Source organism: Vipera ursinii (genome assembly GCF_947247035.1).
Source record: "Vipera ursinii genome assembly, chromosome: 5".
Lineage (NCBI taxonomy): Eukaryota > Metazoa > Chordata > Lepidosauria > Squamata > Viperidae > Vipera > Vipera ursinii.
The window spans coordinates 83,513,025-83,535,757 of record NC_139518.1 but is presented as its reverse complement, the minus strand read 5'-3'; the positions used below and the strand labels follow the sequence as shown (position 1 = coordinate 83,535,757).

General features: G+C 42.2%; 1 protein-coding gene across 6 annotated transcripts in view; it reads left to right on the top strand.

The window, feature by feature from the left end:
* The window catches only part of ASCC1 (activating signal cointegrator 1 complex subunit 1), a 119,614-nt gene that overhangs the window by 3,572 nt on the left and 93,309 nt on the right, over positions 1–22,733 (top strand). For all 6 annotated transcript variants that reach the window (XM_083364819.1, XM_083364816.1, XM_083364817.1 and 3 more), the window contains exons 2-5: positions 2,592–2,730; positions 9,127–9,226; positions 12,317–12,414; positions 13,535–13,713. In XM_083364819.1, coding sequence (XP_083220945.1) covers positions 2,622–2,730; positions 9,127–9,226; positions 12,317–12,414; positions 13,535–13,713 — 486 coding nt within the window. In that variant the 5' untranslated portion in view covers positions 2,592–2,621. The remainder of the gene's footprint in view (positions 1–2,591; positions 2,731–9,126; positions 9,227–12,316; positions 12,415–13,534; positions 13,714–22,733) is intronic.

Here is a 22,733-nt window from a genome sequence, read left to right as displayed (position 1 = left end):
GTGGTTTATTTTGTAAAAAGGGAAATTAGAGATGAAGTTATACAAGCTGCCTATGATACTAAATTTGTGATTGCTGGTCAAGAAGTTTTGGTTCTAAAAGAAATTCCTCCAAAGATTTTAAAGAGAAGGAAGGACTTTATATTTCTTGTGCAAGAGCTCAAGCAAAGAGATATAAGGTTCAGATGGGAGATCCCAGCTGGGTTGAGCTTCATGTATGAAGGCAAAAGGTACTGTTTGGGTACTGTGAAGCAAGCACATGATTTTTACAACAATGTCTTAAAATCAACCCCATCAACACTTTTGGAAGCTGCAGAGGGATCTGGAGAAGGAGAACATCAAGAGGATGAAGATGGACAGATAGACGAGAATGGTACAGGAGGAGATCAAGCTGCAACTCTTTTGGATGATCCTAGAGAACAGAGGGTGACGCGTGCTGCCTTAAAACACTCAAAAAAGATAAAAAAATAAGACCAGTAGAAATCTATGGAACTTCCACAATATACTTACAGTCAAGTGGTAGTTGTGTTTTTAAGAGTTTTGGGATGATATGTATGGTAACAGAATCTTCAATTTGGAATTAATGGACAATTTACTACAGAGGAAGAGGAAGAAAGTTTTGTGGGTTAATGCGGGTTAATTTGTGTAAGAATTATCTATTATAGCCTATTTTGGCTAGAGAGGTTAATAGGGATAGGTGCTTGTGATGTGTAAATGAGAATATGTTTAGGAAATAGTGAATTGTGGAAGAACATAGATGGGAATGACGCTAGTTTTCTTTTATTTTAGTTCTTTATACATATTTAGTATTATTAAGGATTGGTTTACTCTATATAAGCTAGAGAGTGATGGATTTTAGAGTTTATAATTGTTAGTATATGATTGTTTATGATTGCTTTTTAGATATATACCTTGTATTATGCTCTGGGAAGTCGGGGGGGGGAGGAGGGGAAGTAGGGGGGGGAGGCAGGGGAGGGAGGAGGGAGAGGGGGAGGGGGGGAGATAGGGGGGAGGTAGGGAGGGGAGGAGGGAGGGGGAAGGGGGGTTTTCTAAAGGAAAACTGTATTTTAAAACTTTTCAATAAAAAGAAAAAAGACTATGACTTCAGATTGCCCTTCTCCTATTTCTAATACAATCATCAAATATTTGGCAGTTCTCAATAATTTAGTAATCTCATTTTGGCTGCCGCGGCTTTTTCTTAGTCTTGCATGAAATAAGTATCTACCGAAATGTCCAGTTAAAGAACTATTTGAAAGAACAGGAACATTATGCTATTTGGCATCTAGATCAGTCTTCCCTAGTATCCTGCTGGTGTTAGATTTGGAAATTTAAATCCAACATATTTGGAGATCATCAGGATGGAGAAAACTGCCCTAATGTATATTTTTCTCCCCCCCCCCCGTGTTCCAAATTTTATGTTGTTCGAGGACATAATTTATGCAGCTTTCAGGGTTTTTTAAAAAAAATCTGATGCAGATAACAAACATCAATAATGTTTTAGTTAACCTAGGAAAATAAAGGATCTGACTATCTCTGTTAAGATTCAGTATGTTTCTGATTATGATAATGAAGTCAAAATGGCATCTTTCTTTGTTTCTGAGATTGCTAATGCCTGACCAAAGTTGGTACAGTGCAGGATCTAATAGAATAACAGAATTGGAAAAGACCTTGGAGGTCATCTAGTCCATCCCCCTGCTCAGGCAGGAAACCCTATACCATTTCAGACAAATGGCTGTCCAGTCTCTTCTTAAAAACTTTCAGTACTGTAGCATCCACAACTTCTGGAGGCAAGTCGTTCCATTGATTAATTGTTCTAACTGTCAGGAAGTTTCTCCTTAGTTCTAGGTTGCTTCTCTCCTTGGTTAGTTTCCATCCATTACTTCTTGTCTTGCCTTCAGGTACTTAGGAGAATAGCTTAACCCCCTCTTCTTTGTGGCAGCCTCTTAGATTTTGGAATACTGCTATCATGTCACCCCTAGTCTAGCAGGACTCTTCTCTCATCCTGCAGAAGTAATTCTCCAGGATTGAGGAAAATGTAAATATGTAACATTAGGTATTGGAAGATTAGATCCAAACAGCTGGATCCAGAAAGATTTGTAGTTCAGCTTCCTGTTTTCTATAGTGGACATCTTTTAACTATTTTTATTTTATTATTTATTTATTTATTTAATTAAATTTCTATACCGCCCTATTCCTGAAGGACTCAGGGCGGTTTACAGGGCAGCATAAAATACAATATAAAAATAATATAGAATTAAAATACATTAAATTAATTAAGCCCAATTAAAACAACATTTAAAAAAGCTAAAACCCCTTCAGTCCAGGGCTGATAGATCGAAAAACCAGGTTTTCAGGTCCTGGCGAAACGAACGCAGATCGGGGGCGGTCCTAAGTTCCATGGGTAAATCATTCCAGAGGGCAGGCGCGCCCACAGAGAATGCTCTTTCCCTAGGAATAACCCGCTGGCATTCCCTAACTGGCGGTATCCTGAGAAGGCCCTCCCTGAGGGAGCGCACGGGATATATTACTGTTAATATTATGATGAATATGAAACTAAAGAGATGAAGCACATTTTATTTTATTTTTTCTTTCAGCCAAGCACAGTTATTAGAAGATAAAGAATTATGGAAGTACTACGGCCAGTACTGATAAGAATTGATGGGCGTGTTTATAGGAAAAATTTTATTCAAGAGCAAGCTCACCAACAGGAAGAAGAAGTTGATTTTAATACAGGTAAAATCACTGCTGTACAGGATTCATTCGTTTTGTTTATATCTTGTTTTACCTCCAAATGGAAATTTGAACAGGCTGCCATAATGCAAAAGACAATGTGAAAATTATGAGATAAAATGTCCATAGCTTCTATCTGACTATTTAAGAAAACTTTGAGTCATCTTGGTTGCTCTTCTCTGCACTCTTTCCAGAGCTTCAACATCTTTTTTATATTGTGACGAAAACTGGATGCAGTATTTCAAGAGTGGTCTTACCAAAGCCTTAGAAAAGCCAAACAAACTATGTTATGCCTCACCACGTGTGTTAGTTTTCTCATCATAATGGAGGAACATAAGCAGTGCCCCGCTGGGTCGAAGTCCTGGCCCACATTAACACTAGAAGAGCAACACACACTCCATAGATCATTAATAAAGGAATAAAATACAGTCCATTCATTTTAAAATTGCCATTGAGCAGTCAACATACAATGCAGGTAGATCGTTAAAGGAGTAAGAATCCAAAGAAGTGCATAAAGAGTAATTAATTAATACAGTCATGTCGTATATAAACAGTCATTGTTCCTTGAAATCTGCTCATGTTAAGCATACAGCTGGTCCTTGACTTGCATCACTTTGTTTAGTGACCAAAGTTATAATGGCACTAAAAAAAGGTGACCGTTTTTCACACAACTCTTGTAGCATCCCCATGGCCACGTATGCTTGACAACTGGTTTATATTTATGATGTTTGCAGTGTCCTGGAGTCATGTGGATACCTTTTGCAACCTGACAAGCAAAGTCAATGGGGAAAGCAGATTCACTTAACAGCTGTGTTATTAAACAACTGCAGTGATTCGTTTAACAACTGTGGCGCGAAAGGTGGTAAAATGGGGCAAATCTCACCAAGTATCTCACTTGGCAACAGAAATTTTGGGCTCAACTGTCATAAGTCGAGGACTACCTGTGTTCAAAGGGTCTTTCTGAACGCCTGTTGAAAGACAAAAGGTTGCAGTGGACAAGACGGTGAAAAGAATATGGATTTTGTTTCTCCTGTTTTTTTTCCCCAAGGAGGAGAGTGTTTTGAAGGGTTTTTTTTGCCTATGTTATACTGTACCTGGAAGGGTAGCACAAGAAACAATGGATGGAAACTAATCAAGGACAGAAGCAACCTGGAATTAAGGAGAAACTTCCTGACAGTGAGGACAATCAACCAGTGGAGCAGCTTACCCCCAGAAATCGTGGCCACCCCATCACTGGAGATCTTTAAGAAGAGACTGGACAATCAACCTGTCTGAGATGGTGTAGGTTCTCCTGCTTGAGCAGGGGGCTGGAGTAGAAGACCTCCAAGGTCCCTTCCAGCTCTATTTTGGCAATTATAGTTAGGGGGCATTGCAAGAACAGTTCCAGGATCACCATTTCTGCAGTAGATAATGCAAAAATAGAAAAAGTGGATGTAGTCCTAGAGAAGCTATTGGTGTATAGTAGACTCGGATACATTTCTGAACTGTTGAAAACTGCTACTACTATCGGGTTATGTTGACTACCTACAGTAAATATAAGAAATTTTTAATAAAAGAAAGCTGAAATTTATTTTGGGCACGTACATTTTGTGTTTTAAATTGCTTTTAAAGTGGCTGTTGAGCCCCACATATGTTGTTGCAGTCCAGATTACATGTTACTAAAAGAACGGTGAACAGTGCTATACAGAATGCTACAAATGAAGTGAGTCATTTTTAATATCAGCTTTAGCAGACAATATCTTCAGGCTTGGAACAAACAAAGGAAGAGAAATTATGAATAAACAGATACCTATTTAAACAATTGCACAGTTATTGGAAATGCTTAAATATTTCCAGTTTCCATCCAAACAGTAAGCAAGCAAAAATCTTTCTAAAAAAAGAGAAACAGTCTAGAACTGAATTATTGACCATTTTCTATAGCTTTAGGCTACATATTGCTCAAAGCTTAAAATCAATCCCTCTGACATAACTGTTCCTTTGTTTCTTAAGTCCTAAATTTCAAGGAGATTTAAAATCCAAAATAGTTGAAAGAGCAGATGGGACACATATCGATTTAATCTATTCAATTACATATATTAGTAACGGCTTTTATTGTTTTGACAAATGCTGGCAGAAAAAGTACGTAAAGTGATATTCTTCCTTTGGCTATGAATTCTTTCAGACATTGTACGAGTGCTAGATGAAAGTACCTACTTAATACAAGCATAATGACTTGCAAAAATTCTTACATGTTGCTAGAGTAATTGAATTCAAAGAATTAAATTTAGTCCTTGCACAATAATGAACACAAGCAATAAAACATTTTGTACGGTAATATACTTTTGATATAACAACAGACCTAGAATTTTTAAAATTATCCATAAGCGAACTTGTCTACATAGAATACATCTGAGAACCTACTGGATGAATTCATTTTTGTAATCATAAGTAAAGAGGAATGTGATGTATATATGTAAAATATTAATTTTGCCAGTGCTAATTAAAGATCTGAGGTGGTACTAATGGTGATTATGATGTAGGTAGATTAAGGTAAAGGTGCTAGTCGTTTCCGACTCTAGGGGCCGGTGCTCATCTCTGTTTCAAAGCCGAAGAGCCAGCGTTTGTCTGAGGACGTCTCCGTGGTCATGTGGCCGGCATGACTAGACGCCAAAGGCGCACGGAACGCTGTTACCTTCCCACCGTAGTGGTCCCTATTTTTCTACTTGCATTTTTACGTGCTTTCGAACGGCTAGGTTGGCAGAAGCTGGGACGAGTAACAGGCGCTCACTCTGTTACGTGGCACTCGGGATTCGACCCGCCAAACTGCCGACCTTCTGATTGACAAGCTCAGCGTCCTAACCCACTGAACCACCGTGTCTTAAAGCCTTCAAGATATCAAGTTGCTGTTGGTTTTCCATGTAATGAAGGACATTTGAATCTGGAAAGATATAAGTACAGGTAGTTCTTGACTTACGTCCACAATTCAACCAACATTTCTGTTGCTAAATGAGACATCTGTTAAATGAATGTTGCCCCATTTTATGACCTTTCTTGTCACCGCTGTAAGTGAATTACTGCAGTTGTTAAGTTAGTAACATGGTTGCTAAGTGAATCTGGTTTCCCCTTTGACTTTGCTTGTCACAAAGTTACAGAGGGTGATCACATGGTCCCAGGGCAGTGGAACCATCCTAAATATGAGTCAGTTGCCAAGAGTCTGAATTTTGATCACACGACCATGGGGATGCTACAATGGTCGTAAGTATGAAAAACGGTCATACGTCACTTTTTTTTCAGTGCCATTGTAACTTCAAATGGTCACTGAACTGTTGTAAGTTGAGAACTACCTGCACAAAGGAATTTGGAATATAAGAAGCAGAATATGGGGATAGCTTAACACAGAAAGGGTAAAGTGAATGACTTCAGACAGGAAGGCAGCACAGAGAGTGGTGAGGATAGCTTGAAAAGATCATTGGCAGTTCCCTCCCTCCCATCCAGGACATGGCACAGAAGCGTTGCTTGAGCAGGGTCCGAAAGATTGTCTAGGACACGACACATCCTCTTCGCAACCGGTTTTCCTTGTTACCTTCTGGGAGGAGGGGTCTCCGTGGTATCTGAAGCAGAACATCCAGATTCAGTCACAGCTTTGTTCTATACAGTATTAACCTTGTGAACTCTAAAGCTTCCTCCTTCTGTTATGTATTCAAGATGGACAGTGAATAATATTTATATGTTACTTATATGTAAGGGTGTAGGTCTATACATATGTTGTATATAGTATGTTTGAATGTGTGTTATGTGTACAGTTTGACAGCAAGCAACTAAATTTCATTTTTAATGTGTGCCATCGTGCCCACAGGAAAAAAATGACAATAAAGGTCTCTCCGTCTGTCTGTCTGTCTGTCTGTCCGTCTATCTATCTATCTGTTGTGATTCAGGGTCAGCCTGTGGGTTCGGCAGTTGGGTCGGATGACTCAGAGGAGGAGGAGGAGGGGGGGGGGCGTTGAAAAGCTAGCTGAGGGGGTTGGACAGCTTGATGAGAGCCCTCAGCCAGGCCCCTCTCATCTGGTCATGACACAGACCCAGCTGTGTGAGCCTGACAGCGTGGATGAAGATGACCCACAGCTGGCCCTGTTCAAGGACGCCCGACGCAGGAGGCAGTCAATCAGGAGTAAACAGGAAGGCAATGGGGCTCCTCGGAAGGAGGCAGAGAGAAGCCACGCCCTGAACTGTATTTAAGGGGGAATGCGTGGGAGGGCTGGTTTGCTGAAGGCAACCGCTTGAAAAGCTCCTGTTTCTTGGTTCGTATCTTGTTCTATTTGTTTTTGTAGCAATAAATTTGGCAGGCGTAATTCCAGCCTCTTGCCTTCTTGTGAAAGGGGTTGTCCCTGCCTTTTCTGCAGGGCCGGTAGCAGGCTGGTACAGAACTCTATCTATCTATCTATCTATCTATCTATCTATCTATCTATCTATCTATCTATCTATCTATCTATCTATCTATCTATCCATCCATCCATCCATCCATCGACAGCATCACTTTCATAATCAGGAAGGCTATAGCAAAGAGTACTGGAGTGCAGTGTAGTCAGTCAGCAAATAATATCAATTAGACACGACAGGCTATCCTTTCATATGACTCTTATCCAAGATTACGCCCCAAGTGCTGATTCAGAAGAAGAGGAAGTTGATACATTTTATGGTTTAATTCAATCTGAAGTTGACAAAACACGCAAAGAAGATGCAAAAATTGGAAATATTAAAGAAAAAAATGTGGCTGTGTTTAATGCATCTAGGAAACCAAAATGAAGTAGTGGAACAGCTTAGCAATTTCTGTCAAACCAATTATGTCTTCATTACTAACACAAACTTATGACAATCAAAATGATGCCAGTACAAGTGGATATCACCAGATGGAGTATGCTGAAATCAAATTGACTATCCCAGTGTTTCAAGGAGGTGGAAGAGTCCAGATTTAGAAGGAGGTTGCAGTTGGAATGCCATGAGATGCCAGTGAAGAGATAGTAACTGATTCAGAGAAGATCAAACGAAAGTGGAAGGGGTGTAGTGAACCTCTGGGCAATAGAAGTGTCAATATCTGAGATTGTTGTTGTTAGTTGCAAAGTCGTGTCCGACCCATCGTGACCCCATGGACAACGTTCCTCCAGGCCTTCCTGTCCTCTACCATCTTCTGGAGTCCATTTAGGCTCACGCCTACTGCTTCAGTGACTCCACCCAGCCACCTCATTCTAAGATATCTAATATTTAAGATACCTTAAGAAAATATTTGTCAGGCACCAGAGAAATCAGGAGATCCAGGCAGTTCAAATGGATATAAAGATTTCTTGCAAGCTTAAACTCTCTACAAGAATCTGAATATTAACGGTCAAAGAAATTAGGCTGTGAATAGTTCAGGAATTCCAGAATAGGAATTCAAGGTTGGCTGGACTTGGATCTCTTGTGGATGTGAAGGGACTCATGACTGATGATGCATTTGACCCTTCCCTTGGGTTCAGCCTGGTCCTCTCCTTCAATATTCCATGCTTACAAGAATTTCTGATACTAGAAAGTGACATTACATCAGCACTGCATTCATTACCAAATCAGAAGACTGCATGAATTGATGGAATATCAAGGACCATGACAGATAACAGAAGAATCAATAAAAGTTCTATCTAAAAACTATGCTAGCAAGTGTGGAAAATGACACAAATGCCAACAGATCATATGAGTTCACTCTACATACCAATACCAAATAAAGGGGATGTAACAGAATGCAAATTCTCCTACAGTATACTTACTTTCTCATGCTGGCAGAATATTAAAATAAGGTTTATTAACCTTGTCTATAGTTTATTTATTTATTTTATTTCAAGGCTACCACTAACATTCTGTAAATTGTCAGGTGTTTTAGAAATACATTATATATAAGGAGAAGTTATTTCCCCTTAACTTATCCACTGAATTGCCTGGCAGTTTTCATGTATGCACATATGTCGAAGAAGATTTTACTGGTTGGTAGAAAAAAAATAATTGCTATGTTTTCTCTTTCAACTGAGAATATTGAATATGACAATGAGAATCACTTTGCTTCCAATCTTCAGCTTTCAGAGACCGCATCTGTATCGTCTATTCTTTTATGATTTTTTAAAATAGACATTTGCATCTGTGGCAGAATCCACTGAGTTATTTTGCAGCTTGTATTCGAGAGCAGATTAAAATAAAACACTGTTTGATTCACTGTGGCAGCTGCTTATTGAAATGCCTGCAAGGCTAAAATGTCAAGTATGATGGTTTTAAAAAGAGGTCGAAACGAGGTTCCCCCCACCCCATCCCTTTAACTGGGTTTTCTTTCTTTAGTTATTTAAGAATTAAAATGACTAGACCATCTTGATAACTGACTCATTATTGGCTCATGTTTTATAGGTCTTGGAGATGATTCAGACGAACCCTGTGATGCATTTGTAGTAGAAGAGACAGAAAGAGGATATCAGTGTGCTATGGCCATTCCTAGTCCACTATATAAGTGAGTTTGGGGGAATTTAATCACAAGAACGGCATGCAAATGGATAACTTCTGCTCTAACGTTGCCAGAAATCTTTCCTCTACCTACACATAGATGCTAAAGGCTAACAATTCAGTCTCATGTAGGGTAATGTTGCAAGCCTGGAATGAGTTGCTAGTATCATTGGACTGCTTCAGAAGTCTTGGTATGTGTTGGAATAGCCCATTTTGAGGTGTGAATGGCCCATTTCAATTCTAAATGTTCCATAAGGGAATGTTTTGAAGTATAGGTTAGGCCCATACTTACCTCTTAAGTGAGCTCCTTTGATAGCATCCCATGTCACACTGAAGCCAAATTCTTGTTTACCCATAAACAACCAGCAGGCTGTTCTGCATTACTTTTTCTGCCCATATGGAGTGGCTAAACCAATCACAAATGCCACTTTCCTGCTTTGTTTTTTTGAAATGTGCTAAACAGTAGCTTCCAGCCCTGGTTTGCATGTAATGATAATGTTTGGCCACTTCTGTATGGAGGGAAGGCGTGAGAAAGTGATCCAAGTAGCATGTGCTAACAAGCTTGCTTATTTCTAATCAAGTTACCATACTGCAAATGCTGTTATATTATGGAATGCAGCCATAGCATTCAGCGGGGCTTATGTTTAGGAAGCGGATAATAGGATTGCAGCCTAAAATGCATTTGGCATCATCTTTTTTTCACGTTGATCTTAGGAGAGAATTCAGGAAAAAAAACTTAAGTGCCTGATTTTAACAGATAAGTGTATTATGTCTTTTTTTTAACAAAAAAATGCTTTAGCTTGTTTGGTTTGGCCTTTGTTCCAAACCACCTGGACAACTTTGGACTGTTTACCGTATTTTCTGGCATATAAGACGACTTTTGAACCCCTGAAAATCTTCTCAAAAGTTGGGGGGTCGTCTTATACGCCCAGTCGCCTTATACGCTGGAAAATCAGTGGATGGCGTCTGGCGGGAGCCGGCAGGGCAGTCCTGCGCACGCACGCACTCCCCGGCTGCTCCTTAGCAGCTGGGGAGTGCGCGCGTGTGCAGGACTGCCCTGCTGACTCCCGTCCGACGCTCTTCGCTGTTGAGGCAGCAGCTGCCTCAAGAGCGAAGAGCGTGGAGCCGGCAGGGAAGTCCTGCGTGCGTGTGCGTTTGCAGGACTTCCCTGCCGGCTCGCTCTTCCCTCGCGTCGGACGGGAGCCGGCAGGGAAGTCCTGCACACGCGCGCGCACGCAGGACTTCCCTGCCGGCTCCTGTCCGACGCGAGGGAAGAGCGAGCCGGCAGGGAAGTCCTGCGTGCGCGTGCGTTTGCAGGACTTCCCTGCCGGCTCGCTCTTCCCTAAGAGCGTCGGACGGGAGCCGGCAGGGAAGTCCTGCTCCCGTGTGATGCTGCGCTTCCGCCGGGCGGTGCTGGCCGAGACGAGCCAGCAGGCAGCCGCCGTGAGCGTGGCGCTGAGGGGCAGCAGCCCCATGCGCAGCAGCAGCCGCCGGCTCAGCAACAGGTCCGAGCGCAGGAGCCGCACCGCCAGGCTGCCCAGGAAAAGCAGCCACACCGAGAGGCTGCACGCCCAGTCCAGCTCCATGAGGGGCAGGGTGGGAAGCCGGTCGGGAAGAGGGACCGGGAGCCCGGGCCGAGCGCGCCTCGGCCGACGGTGAGAGGGAAGCGGCACATGAAAAAGAGGCTGCGGGCGGAGCTGCCCCGCCCTGCGCCGAATGGGAGAAGTTCAAGGCCTGGGGGGGGAAGCAGGAGGGGCGCCGGCCGTGGCGGGTGGCGGCTGCCCTCCGGCGCTGCCTGCCGCCCGGGAAACGCTGCGTCTCGGGGGCCAGCAGAAGCGCGGGAGCAGTGGGAGGGCCGGCGGGGCCAGTCGGGCCTTCGCCTCCTCTGCGACGGACAGGGAGGGCAGGGCATGTAAGTATTTTCCGGCGTATAAGACAAAAAACCTTGAAAAACTTCTTAAAAGTAGGGGGTCGTCTTATACGTCGGGTCGTTTTATACGCCGGAAAATACGGTAATTTGATGTAGCTTCCATCTAATTTTGACTGCCGCTTCTCACTGAGTTGAGTTCTTTGAGTTCTTTGTTGACGATTATGAGCATTACGATGAAAGCTTGTTACAATTAACTTACAATCAATCAGTTTTCCTTGCATCATTCACCAAAGTCCACACGCAGCGGCCACCACTTGGGAATGGGAAGACATGGCCTTGTTCAACAATCAAGAGTTTACATGGGGCATATCCATGCACATCTTTTAGTGGGACTGAGGACAAGCAAGCGATCCCACTACATGTCAAGCCGTCACTGGTTTTATTAACTCCCTGTTTTTATTAAGACAATATGGCCAAGTCTTACCTAAGCACTTTTTCACATAGGCACACCGTTTTTCTCTCACATATACTCAGTAAAATTGGTACCAAGCAAGTGGTCAATGAACCTGAGAGGAATGGAGGAAATGAGCCACAACCGTCTATTTTTTCCCAACCAGTTTCCTGTTTGGCCGTTCTCCTTTCCACCTCATCTGCCTCACAGTTGTTGTCACAGGGATAAATGAGTCTCCGTTCATGTGCAGTTTTGCTTCCAGATTGGTTTGGTTTCAAATAGGACCCCACACTGGCCTTTGCAATACCACAGGCCCATCCAAGACCTCATTCCTTAGATTGCTTTTTGTTTCTTTTTGTTTCTTTTTTTTTCTCAGGCTGCTACCGATGTGCCATGGCAGTAAATTCACATTGCTAAATTTATGGAGTCTTATCAATTTTACAACCAGCACAATAATTAATTACAGCATTCCTTGGCTTTAGTTCTATTTCCTCTAATTGGTAGAAGTGGAAAAAAAACCCTACATGCTTCATCTACCAACTAATAAATGTGGTATAAAATAATTCCTAAAGCTTGAATTTAACACAATGATTGCCTGTCATAAGCCACATTTTGTGTCCCAAGGATTTGGATGATGTGATTGTGCCTGTTAAGCTCTTTCATTCCATAATAGAGAAGACAGTGGTTTTTCTGACACAGGAAATCATTTGATACTAATTAAACTTTTCATCCTGAGCTCCTTTTTCTCCCTTAACCCCACTCGAATGTTTTTGCAGGTATATAATAGGAAAGAAAGGAGAAACTAGGAAAAAACTGGAGACAGAAACACGAACGTCCATCAGTATTCCCAAGCCAGGGGTAGAAGGAGAAATTGGTAAGATTTTGAGCTTGCGAAAATGAGTAGACTTTTTGAGTTTTCATGCGCTGGTCACATAAAACTAAGAAATAATATATCCTGGTATTATGTGAAAAAAAATATATGTTATATTACCATGTATGAGATGAGCTACAAAAGGAAATTTAAGAAAGAGCATTTCTTTCCCATTCCGTGAGAAACAAAAGACTTTCCATAAATGGAGGCAGTCTTTCAATTCACAGAAAAAGGAATCTTAATCAATGACAATGAAACAGCTGTTATCCAATGTGCATCCTCAAATCCTTAATTTATTTTCATTAATTATTATCTCTTTGCCACTTCTTTTTCCTTCCTCCCATCTACTATGGTTACCAAAAAGAGAAAATAATCTCCGATTTAAGATAACATTCCACCCCAAAGAGTCCTCACTTAACCAACCAGTTATTTAGCAAGCATTCAAAATTGTAGACAGTTTTGAGGAAAAACAACAACAACTTTACGGCTGATTTACAACCTTCACAGTGCCTAGCTGTCATGTGACCTACGTAATGTTCTGTGGTTTTTCCTTTTTTTCCCCCTCTCGCAAATCAGAGAGATTGGGGAAGAAGTATTTCCAAAGAGTTTGCTCTTTACATACATTGAAAACAATGTGTTCACACTGGCAGCCCAGGCCTGGGAGCTGTGGGCACGCTGTGCTAACTGCTTACAATATTCTCTTGAAATCTCTTCCTCTCCAATCTCTCTGCTGTCAACCTCCAGCTCGAATATCCAAATAAAGTCCAGGATCTCTTTCATTTCTGAAGATCTTACTGGTTTGTTGAATACATGACATGATATAGGTGAAGGAAAACTAACTCTAAAATCCCAAGACATCTAACCAAAGCATATAACAATGACATTCCCAGCCAAACCTCCCAGATGTCCATGTAGTTCATGTAAACACCTTCTCGTTGTTTTGAGAACCTTCTGGTATCTTCTTCACAGTGGTTAGAATGTCCTTGAAAGTTAGCAGCCATCTTGTTAATTGAGTTATGAGTAGAGCAAGTACCTGCTAGCTACCTGCTATTCTTAGATTTCTGGAGGAAAATTGGAAGACATTTGCATATATATCCTGTCCTATTATTTTCCTTGCTTTCAGTGATCACAGGGCAACATCGGAGTGGTGTTATTTCAGCACGGACACGAATTGATGTTCTAGTTGAAAGCTTCCGTAAAAAACAGCCCTTCACACATTTTCTGTCATTTGCACTCAACCAGCCTGCAATTCAAGAGAAGTTTTTAAAATTCAAAGAGGAAGTGCTGGAGAAATGTTCCCATGTAAGTTTTCATTATAATATTTGGAAACAGTGGAGTAAGCAAAAAGTAACTAAGCTTTTCTTTCAAGATAGTTACAACAGAAAATAGCATTTTAAATCTTGTTTGTTAAATCTTGTTGCTATCTAGCTTATTCAGTATTTTAATTTTCTCTCAATCTTTATATCTATTTTCATTTTGGAATGAGAATATATTATATGGGTGAACTATAATGGAAGTGCTGATAATTATTTGGCTTCCACGAGAGCCTTTGATGATCACATTTCCTGGTTTGTGTGTTTTAATCCCTCCACAATAACAGCAGAAAATTAACTCATTAAGACACGAATAATGTGAGGAGGAAAGATAGTTTGGTGTAGTGATTAAAGCACTTGGCTAGAGTTTGGGAGACTGTCAGTTCTAGTCTTGCCTTAACAAGCACTAGTAGTAACACTTAGACTTTTATACCACTTCACAATGCTTTACAGCCTCTTTAAGCAGTTTACAGAGTCAGCATATTGCCCTCAACAATCTGGATCCTCATTTTACTGACCATGGAGGGATGGCAGGCTGAGTCAACCTTGAGCCAGTGAAAATTGAACTGCTAGCAGTCAGCAGAATTAGCCTACAATACTGCATTCTAGCCATTGCACCACCATGGCTCTTTTTAAGCACAAAGTCAGCTGGACAATGTAGGACCAGTCCTAGGAAAGAGGCAGTGGCAACTACATCCGAAAACATAGCCAAAAAAATTACAGAGACTTGTCCAGATAGTTATCAGGAGTCAAGATTGACTGGAAGACCCAACCTATACTGTCATGGAAAACTTTCTTATTTCTTTCTTCAGGCTTTTTGTCAAATTACCGTAAGATAAAAAATAATTTAAAAATAGAATAATATAAATGCAATATAAATGCAATAATATAAATGCAATAAAAACCTTCCGTTAAAAGCCATAAAGCAGTGCAGTGCTTTTAACGTAATTTGAAAGAAGTGCAAACAAAGCCTTTATAGTCAAGAGAAGACTCCACACAAGAGTCCAGTTCAGTCTCTGATTTAGACATCGCAATAGAGAATGTCTTCCTTAAGAAAGGATTTTACTTGCTTAAGGTAAAGGTAAAGGTTCCCCCGCACATGCGTGCTAGTTGTTTCCAACTCTAGGGGCCAGTGACTGTTAGATTTTGGTTTGCTTTAGTAGGTTTGCCTAGGCCAGGGGTAGGCAACCTCGGCTCTTTGATGACTCATGGACTTCAACTCCTAGAATCAGGAATTCTAGGAGTTGAAGTCCATGAGTCATCAAGGAGCCGAGGTTGCCTACCCCTGGCCTAGGAGAAAATCAAGTTACGGTTAAACATGAATGAACAGATAAATTTGCACACATCTATTTCCCCTTTTTATATATATAAGGTAAAGGTAAAGGTTCCCCGCACATGCATGCTAGTCGTTTCCGACTTTAGGGGCCGGTGCTCATCTCCGTTTCAAAGCTGAAGAGCAAGCACTTGTCCGAGGACGTCTCTGTGGTCATGTGGCCAGCATGACTAGATGCCAAAGGCGCACGGAACACTGTTACCTTCCCACCGTAGTGGTCCCTATTTTTCTACTTGCATTTTTTGCTTTCGAACTGCTAGGTTGGCAGAAGCTGGGACGAGTAACAGGCGCTCAGTCTGTTACACGGCACTCGGGATTCGACCCGCCAAACTGCCGACCGTTTGATCGACAAGCTCAGCGTCTTAACCCACTGAGCCACCGCGTCCCTATTTTACTTGCTTACTGAGATCAATTCTATTCAAGTTCTTTGGTATGTCCTTGAAGAGGGGTGCGGGAAGAATATATATATATTCGTCATCTTCAGGCTGGTGTCTTCGGTTTCGTGCTTGTGCGAGCGAAGCGTGATCGGAGCTGCCGTCTCTATAAATACTGGGGATGTGTGGGGTGCTGGCTTTGTTGCTGTAAGCGGATTGGTTGGCTGTGATGTTACATCATGATTGGTTGATGGGGTTATTGTTAGGGGATTAGTTGGCTGATTTGTAACATCCTGCGTGGCTGAGGTGCTGGCTGTGTGCTCGTTAGTCCTTTGTGTTGAAATGACATGGGTAATGGGCTGTGTGATGACATCCTGAGCTCTATTGTAGTGATTTCCTGAGTTCTGTGTTGAAATATCCTGGGTGGTTTGCTGTGTTGTGATATCCCGGGTTTTAGCATTGTAACCTCCTGAATTCTGTGATGTAATGTCCCGAGTAGAAGGCTGTGGTGTAACATCCCGGGCTTTGGTTTGGCTTCGGGTTTGCGGTCTGGCTTTGTGTTCATGGCGTATGTCAGTTTGCTTTGTGTGGGGGTCGGTGGGGGTGCAGCAGCTGGAGATGCCGCCGAGGTTTGGCTTCTGGATGGTGGTTGCATTTCGTCTATGGGGTGGGTTTGGGTTTGAATCTGGTGAGGGTGATTGGTGGTGGTGTCCTGTGTTTTTGTGGGTCCGGTGTCGGTTTTCGTGGCTGGGACTTGTTTGTTGACTAGGGCTAGTTTCCAGATGTCTGGTAGGTGGGAGGTATCGTCACGTTTATTCATGTTGTGGGGGTGTTTATTTCGATGGCTTCCATAATTATTCTCTTGTTGTAGTGTTCAGTTTTGGAGATTAATTTCGTTCCTTCAAAGTCAGTTTCATGTCCTGTTGCTTTTGCATGGTATTTCATAGACTCCTTGGTTTTCTAGCTGGATCTTGTCTTTGGGGTTTCTTAAGATGTTGCACTGACCAAAAAATAGCCAACATCTTAAGAAACCCCAAAGACAAGATCCAGCTAGAAAACCAAGGAGTCTATGAAATACCATGCAAAAGCTGCCCAGCCACATATATTGGACAAACTAATAGGAGAATAAATGCACGCATCGCAGAACACAAGAACGCAGTCAGAAAAGAAGAAAAAACTTCCTCCCTTTTCCAGCACCTTAAAGCAACAGGACATGAAATTGACAAAAAAAAATTACACAAATATGAGCTGTCACTGTGTGACTACAGCCTGTTGATGGCCTTGGGTTAGGCTGAAACAGGAAATAAGATTTGCCCCGTGTTTGGGGCCTAGCAAGGTATTCTAAATACTTAAAAAACACTTAACACATATCTCCCTTACTTCTCAGCTAACAAAGCAAGAAAGAGCCTGTGGCCTAAGGGTTAGAACAATTGCCTAATGTGCAATCAGCCCAGGTTCGAATCGCAGAAGGGTGTGGCTGACTGATGAGAACAAATAAGTTTGAAATAGCTATATCAGTCTCCCTTTAATTCTTTGTTAGCAATCCAAAAAAAAAATGTACACACACACACACACACACACGTGTGTGTGTGTGTACAGGGCTTTTTTTCTCATAGAACGCTTAGAACGGAGTTCCGGCACCTTTTTTGGATGGAACCTTGTAGGGTAGGCAAGGAGGGTTGTATGACGTGTGAGTTCCGGCACCTTTTTCTTTTACAAAAAAAGCACTCTGTGTGTGTGTGTGTGTGTGTGTGTGTGTGTATATACACACACACACACACACACATATCCTCTCGTATACACACACACACACACACACACACACACATATCCTCTCTTAGATAAAATTTATCTTCTATATATAAAATCAGATTTTTAAAAATGGTCTAAAATAAGTTTGCATTGGACCTTGATTTATTTTATAATTTATTTTTTCGTTTATGTATATCTGTGAAGTTTTGCTACTAAGGCAAGGTATGGGGAAATTTTCATCTTCTGAAAATTGCTTTAGTATCTTCATTGGGACTGTGCAGGGTGTCATCAGAGGGAGCCTTTTTGTCCCTCCTCTTTATAATTTGATCCCTCCAGACATGAAGAGCGCCTCTAAAAATCTGTTATTTCAAATTGAGGCTTTCATAGAGAAGGTTTTTTTCCCCCATGTGCTTTATAAAGCTCATTTATCCTTTATTCTTTATTGACCAAATATGATTGGACACATAAAGAATTTGTCTCCGGTGCATAAGCTCTCAGTGTACACACAAGCAATAAGTGGTAAATCTTGATCATAGTCATCATAAAAGTACATTCATCTTGAACCATAAGGTACAAACAACGCTTAGGGATAGTAATAGGATAATAAAATAAGCAATCAGGATAGTAAAATAAGCAATCAACGCAATCATACTACTGGTAGGATACTAATCAAAACAATATAAATTGTAAGATACAAGCAACAAAGTTATAGTCATAAGTAGATAGGAGACAGGTAATAGTAAACATGAGAATTTGGATTAATTTCAATTTGACCTGGATTAGGGCCTTTCCAGTGAAATTTTCCCATAAATGGCCTACAGCAGTGATGGCGAACCTTTTAGAGACCGAGTGCCCAAAGTGCAACCCAAAACCCAGTTATTTATTGCCGGGTGCCGGGTGGGCGTGGCTGTGGTGGTCATGGCAGATTGGGTGGGTGTGGCCAAGGTGGGTGTGGTCACCTCAATGTTGCTCGTGGGGAGGAATGCCTGTCGGGGAGGTGGGCAGGGTTGGGGGAGATCCAGGGGGTCTCTGGCAGGTGGGGCGGTAGGCAGGAGGCTCCTCCTGTGGGGTGAGGTGAGGCAGGGCAGGGGTGCCATTGCCATGCCCATGGGGCAAGGCAAGGCCTGGGGCGGCTGCTGCCTGACACCATCAGTCCCCGCACACAGAGGCCAGCGAGCGCATGGGGGCATACGGTGTCTGTCAGCAGCTACAGCCTGCTGGCCCCTCGACCAGCGCACTCTGGGGCTGCGCAGCCCGCCGCCAGCAGTTCAAAGAAGCCGCCTCTGAGCTGGATGGCTGGCTGACAGTTGGGTCGTGCCTGGGAAAAGAAGATCATGCAAGGCCAGGAGGGATGGGACAGAGGGGGGTGGAAATCAGCCATGCCGGGATGGATCTGGCCACATGGGGCCTTGCCGAGTTAGCAGGCGGCTGGTTGAAGAGGGACAGTTGCCATCTCCGGGGCGTGGTGCCCACAGAAAGGGCTCTGAGTGCCGCCTCTGGCACGGGTGCCATAGGTTCGCCACCACTGGTCTACAGCAAAGAAAATAAGGAAGATAGTTATGAATCACGTACATCTTTCTTGTTTGAGAGGCCTGAAGTATAGAACATACAGCTAGTCCTTAAGTTACGAACATAATGGAACCTACCCATCGTAGTTGTAACTTATGACGGTTGTAAATCAGGTCACTCACATGACCAATGCAATTTTACAACCATTTTTGCAGTGGTTGTGAAGTGAACATAGCGTTTGCTATGTGAACCGGTTTTGCCAAAACCTGGCAGTAAATGCTGGTTTTGGGCAAAACTGTTGTAAAATGCATTCACGTGACTGGAGGATGCTACAGGGTGATTACCTGAAGGCGGGGAGGGACCATGACTGTTGTAACTTTGAATCTGGCTCTTAGTTACCCAAAGGGAAGTCCATTGTAACTTAGAACAGTCATTAGGTGACCAGTCGTAAGACGAGGAGTACCTGTAATATATCTCTGACTTTGAAAAAAAAATATTTAAATATGCCTGCGTGTGTGTGGTGTTTCTAAGGAGTTTCGGTTGGATCCCCCCAAACTGGCCAGCAGATGCAATTATGCTTTGTTACTTTATTTATTCATAATCCTCATCATTTTAAGCAAAGAAATAAGTCATTGCAAGAGTCTACTTTTTATGGGAAATAAAAGTTAGACTCGGAAATACATGATCTGCTTTCCTCTTAGCTCTAGAATTGAGTAGAGTAGAGTAGAGTAGAATAGAATAGAATAGAATAGAATAGAATAGAATAGAATAGAATAGAATAGAATAGAATAGAATAGAATAGAATAGAATAGAGCTGGAAGGGACCTTGGAGGTCTTCTAGTCCAGCCCCCTGCTCAAGCAGGAGAACCTATAGCCGTGGTGGCGAACCTATGGCACATGTACCAAAGGTGGCACGCAGAGCCCTCTCTGTGGGCACGCGCGCTGTCGCCCCAGTCCTAGGCCTTCAGCTGGGTTTTATAAAACCTTTTCGCTTTAGGCTTCCACTGCGGTGTGCAAAAAAAAAAAGATTCAATCAATCAATCAATTTAAACTTCTCGTGGGAAAAAAAAAGATCTCGCAAAGTTGGAATTGATTGATTGAACTTTTTAGTTCCACCCAGTCTGCCGTTACCACCGCAGCCACGCCCACTCTATTGTCCACACCCACCCAATGGGCCACATCCACCCAATGGGCCATGCCCACCTGGCACCCGACGATACATAAGTGGGTTTTGAATTGCAGTTCGGGCACTTGGTCTCTAAAAGGTTCGCCGTCACTGACCTACACCATCTCAGACAAGGTGAGTGTCCAGTCTTTTTTTAAAAACTTCCAGCGATGGAGCGTCCACGATTTCTAGGGGTCGGCTGTTCCACTGGTTGATTGTCCTCACTGTCGGGAAGTTTCCCCTTAATTCCAGGAGAATTAATTAATTAATTAACTAACTAACTAATTCTAGTTGGATAGATAGATACACAGCCTGGATTGCTTGCTTTAGACTCTGCTGGATCTGTCTTTCAGAGTCAGCCCTGCTCTTCCTAGCCCACCTCATCTCACAGCAGGATGCTCCAAAAAACCCAGGAATCTTGGAAAATCTATGCACTGCAGCCCAATAAAGATATATTAAAGCTTATGCCAAACAGCAGGGAAGTTTGTAGGATGCTCAAAGGAACCTGGCAATATATCTGTTTTAACTGGGGTTTTATTTTCAGGGATAATTTAATCTTTTAATTCTCTTTTAACTTTGTATTTTATATTGATGTGATTTTAAAATGCCCTGTAAACCGCCCTGAGTCCTTCGGGAAAGGGCGGTATATAAATCTAATAAAATCTAAATCTAAAATCTAAATATCTGTTGCCGGGTGCAGCTAACCTTTGGTGCTGCTGTTTCGAGCTTAAGAGTAGAGCCACTATTAATGATGTCGCTATTCAAAAATAATTGAATAGCAATCAGAAATGCAGATAAGCCAGCACACAAATTTCAGGTGCCGAAATTAGCATTTTGGCTGTTGCTGAATAATGAGGCGGTATCATTGCCTCCGACTAGTGCAGTTACCATGGTAACCATTGCTCCCTCCATTGTAGTGCTGTAGTTGCCGGTTTAAATATATTTTGAGAAGGATTCCGCCCCACTTTTCCCTTTCTTTTTCACCCTGTCATGGCAATGATGAAGCTGGCATTAAAAATGTAAAAATCAGACCCTTCCAAGCTTTAAGGGAAGTGCCTGTCTGCGAAGTGCGAAGCTCAGACACTAGTACAGACACATTAATTTTCCTTCTGTTATTAATAGAGGACCAGTTCTATATTTCAGTGGAAGCTAATGTTGCAGGTTAGCTTAACAGCTATTCCAAATCCCGATTCGTCGAAATGAAAGGGAGGGTGAATTCAGCTCCCATAAGATTTTAGATAAGCTTTATTGTTATTTTTTTTCCTGTGGGCATAAAATTTAGTTGCTTGCACTCAAAAGTGTACACATACATAATACCCAAGAACACAAGTCAAATGTCTGCTTGAAAGAGAAAGGTTATCACTCCGACATTGCAGGCAATCCTCAACTTGCAACCATCCGTTTAATGATCATTTGAAGTTACAAGGGTACTGAAAAAAGTGACTGATGACCATTTTACGTACGTACAACCATTGCAGCATCCTCATGGTCACATGATCAAAATTAGAATGATTGGAACTTGGCATGTGTTTAGGATGGATGCAGTCACGTGATCCCCCTTTTGCAATCTTCTGACAAGCAAAGTCAATGGGGAAGCCAGTTTCACTTAACTTAGTAACCACTGGAGTGATTCAGTTAACACCTTCGGTGAGAAAGGTCGTATAATGGGGCAAAGCTTACTTAAGAAATGTCTTGCTTAGCAACAGAATTTTTGTGCTCAGTTGTGGTCATATAGGCCAAATGTGTGTTTGCACCTTGAGTTGATCACTCAGTACCCCAGAAAGAGAAAAGCATGTCTTTGTGGAAGGCCTGCCGTGCTAAAAATATAACACCTCCACAATTGGAGACACCATATCTCCAAATTTATTTATTAGTCAAATTTATACAGGTTTTCCTTGAAGTTACAACTGTAATTGAATCTGGCAATTATGGTTGTAAGTTGAGATGGTTGTAAAGCAAGTCATCATGTAAGGTTCCCCGCACACGCGTGCTAGTCGTTTCCAACTCTAGGGACCGGTGCTCATCTCCGTTTCAAAGCCGAAGAGCAAGCGCTTGTCCGAGGACGTCTCCGTGGTCATGTGGCCGGCATGACTAGACGCCAAAGGCGCACGGAACGCTGTTACCTTCCCACCGTAGTGGTCCCTATTTTTCTACTTGCATTTTTACGTGCTTTTGAACTGCTAGGTTGGCAGAAGCTGGGACGAGTAACAGGCACTCACTCTGTTACGCGGCACTTGGGATTCGACCCGCCAAACTGCCAACCTTCTGATCGACAAGCTCAGCGTCCTAACCCACTGAGCCACCGTGTCCCTTAGTCATCATGTACTCAGACCCAATTTTAATGACTTCTTTATGGTGGTCATTAAATGAATAGATTTTGAGACTCTAGAAAGAGTACAGAGAAGAGCAAAAAAGATGATTAGGGGACTGGAGGCTAAAACATATAAGGCACGGCTGCTGGAATTGGGTAGTCTAGTTTAATGAAGAGAAGGATGAGAGGGGACATGATAGCACTGTTCCAATATCTCAGGGGCTGCCCCAAAGAAGAGGGGGTCAAGCTATTTTCCAAAGCACCTGAGGGCAGGACAAGAAGCAACGGATGGAAACTGATCAAGAGAGAAGCAACCTAGAACTAAGGAGAAACTTCCTGACAGAACAACCTGCCTCCAGAAGCTGTGAATGCTCCAACACTGGAAATTTTTAAGAAGAGACTGGACAACCATTTGTCTGAAATGGTATAGGGTTTCCTGCCTGAGCAGGGGGTTGGGCCAGATGAGGTCCCTTCCAACAACATCATCATCATCATCATCATCATCATCATCATCATCATTATTATTATTATTATTATTATTATTATTATTATTATTATTATTATT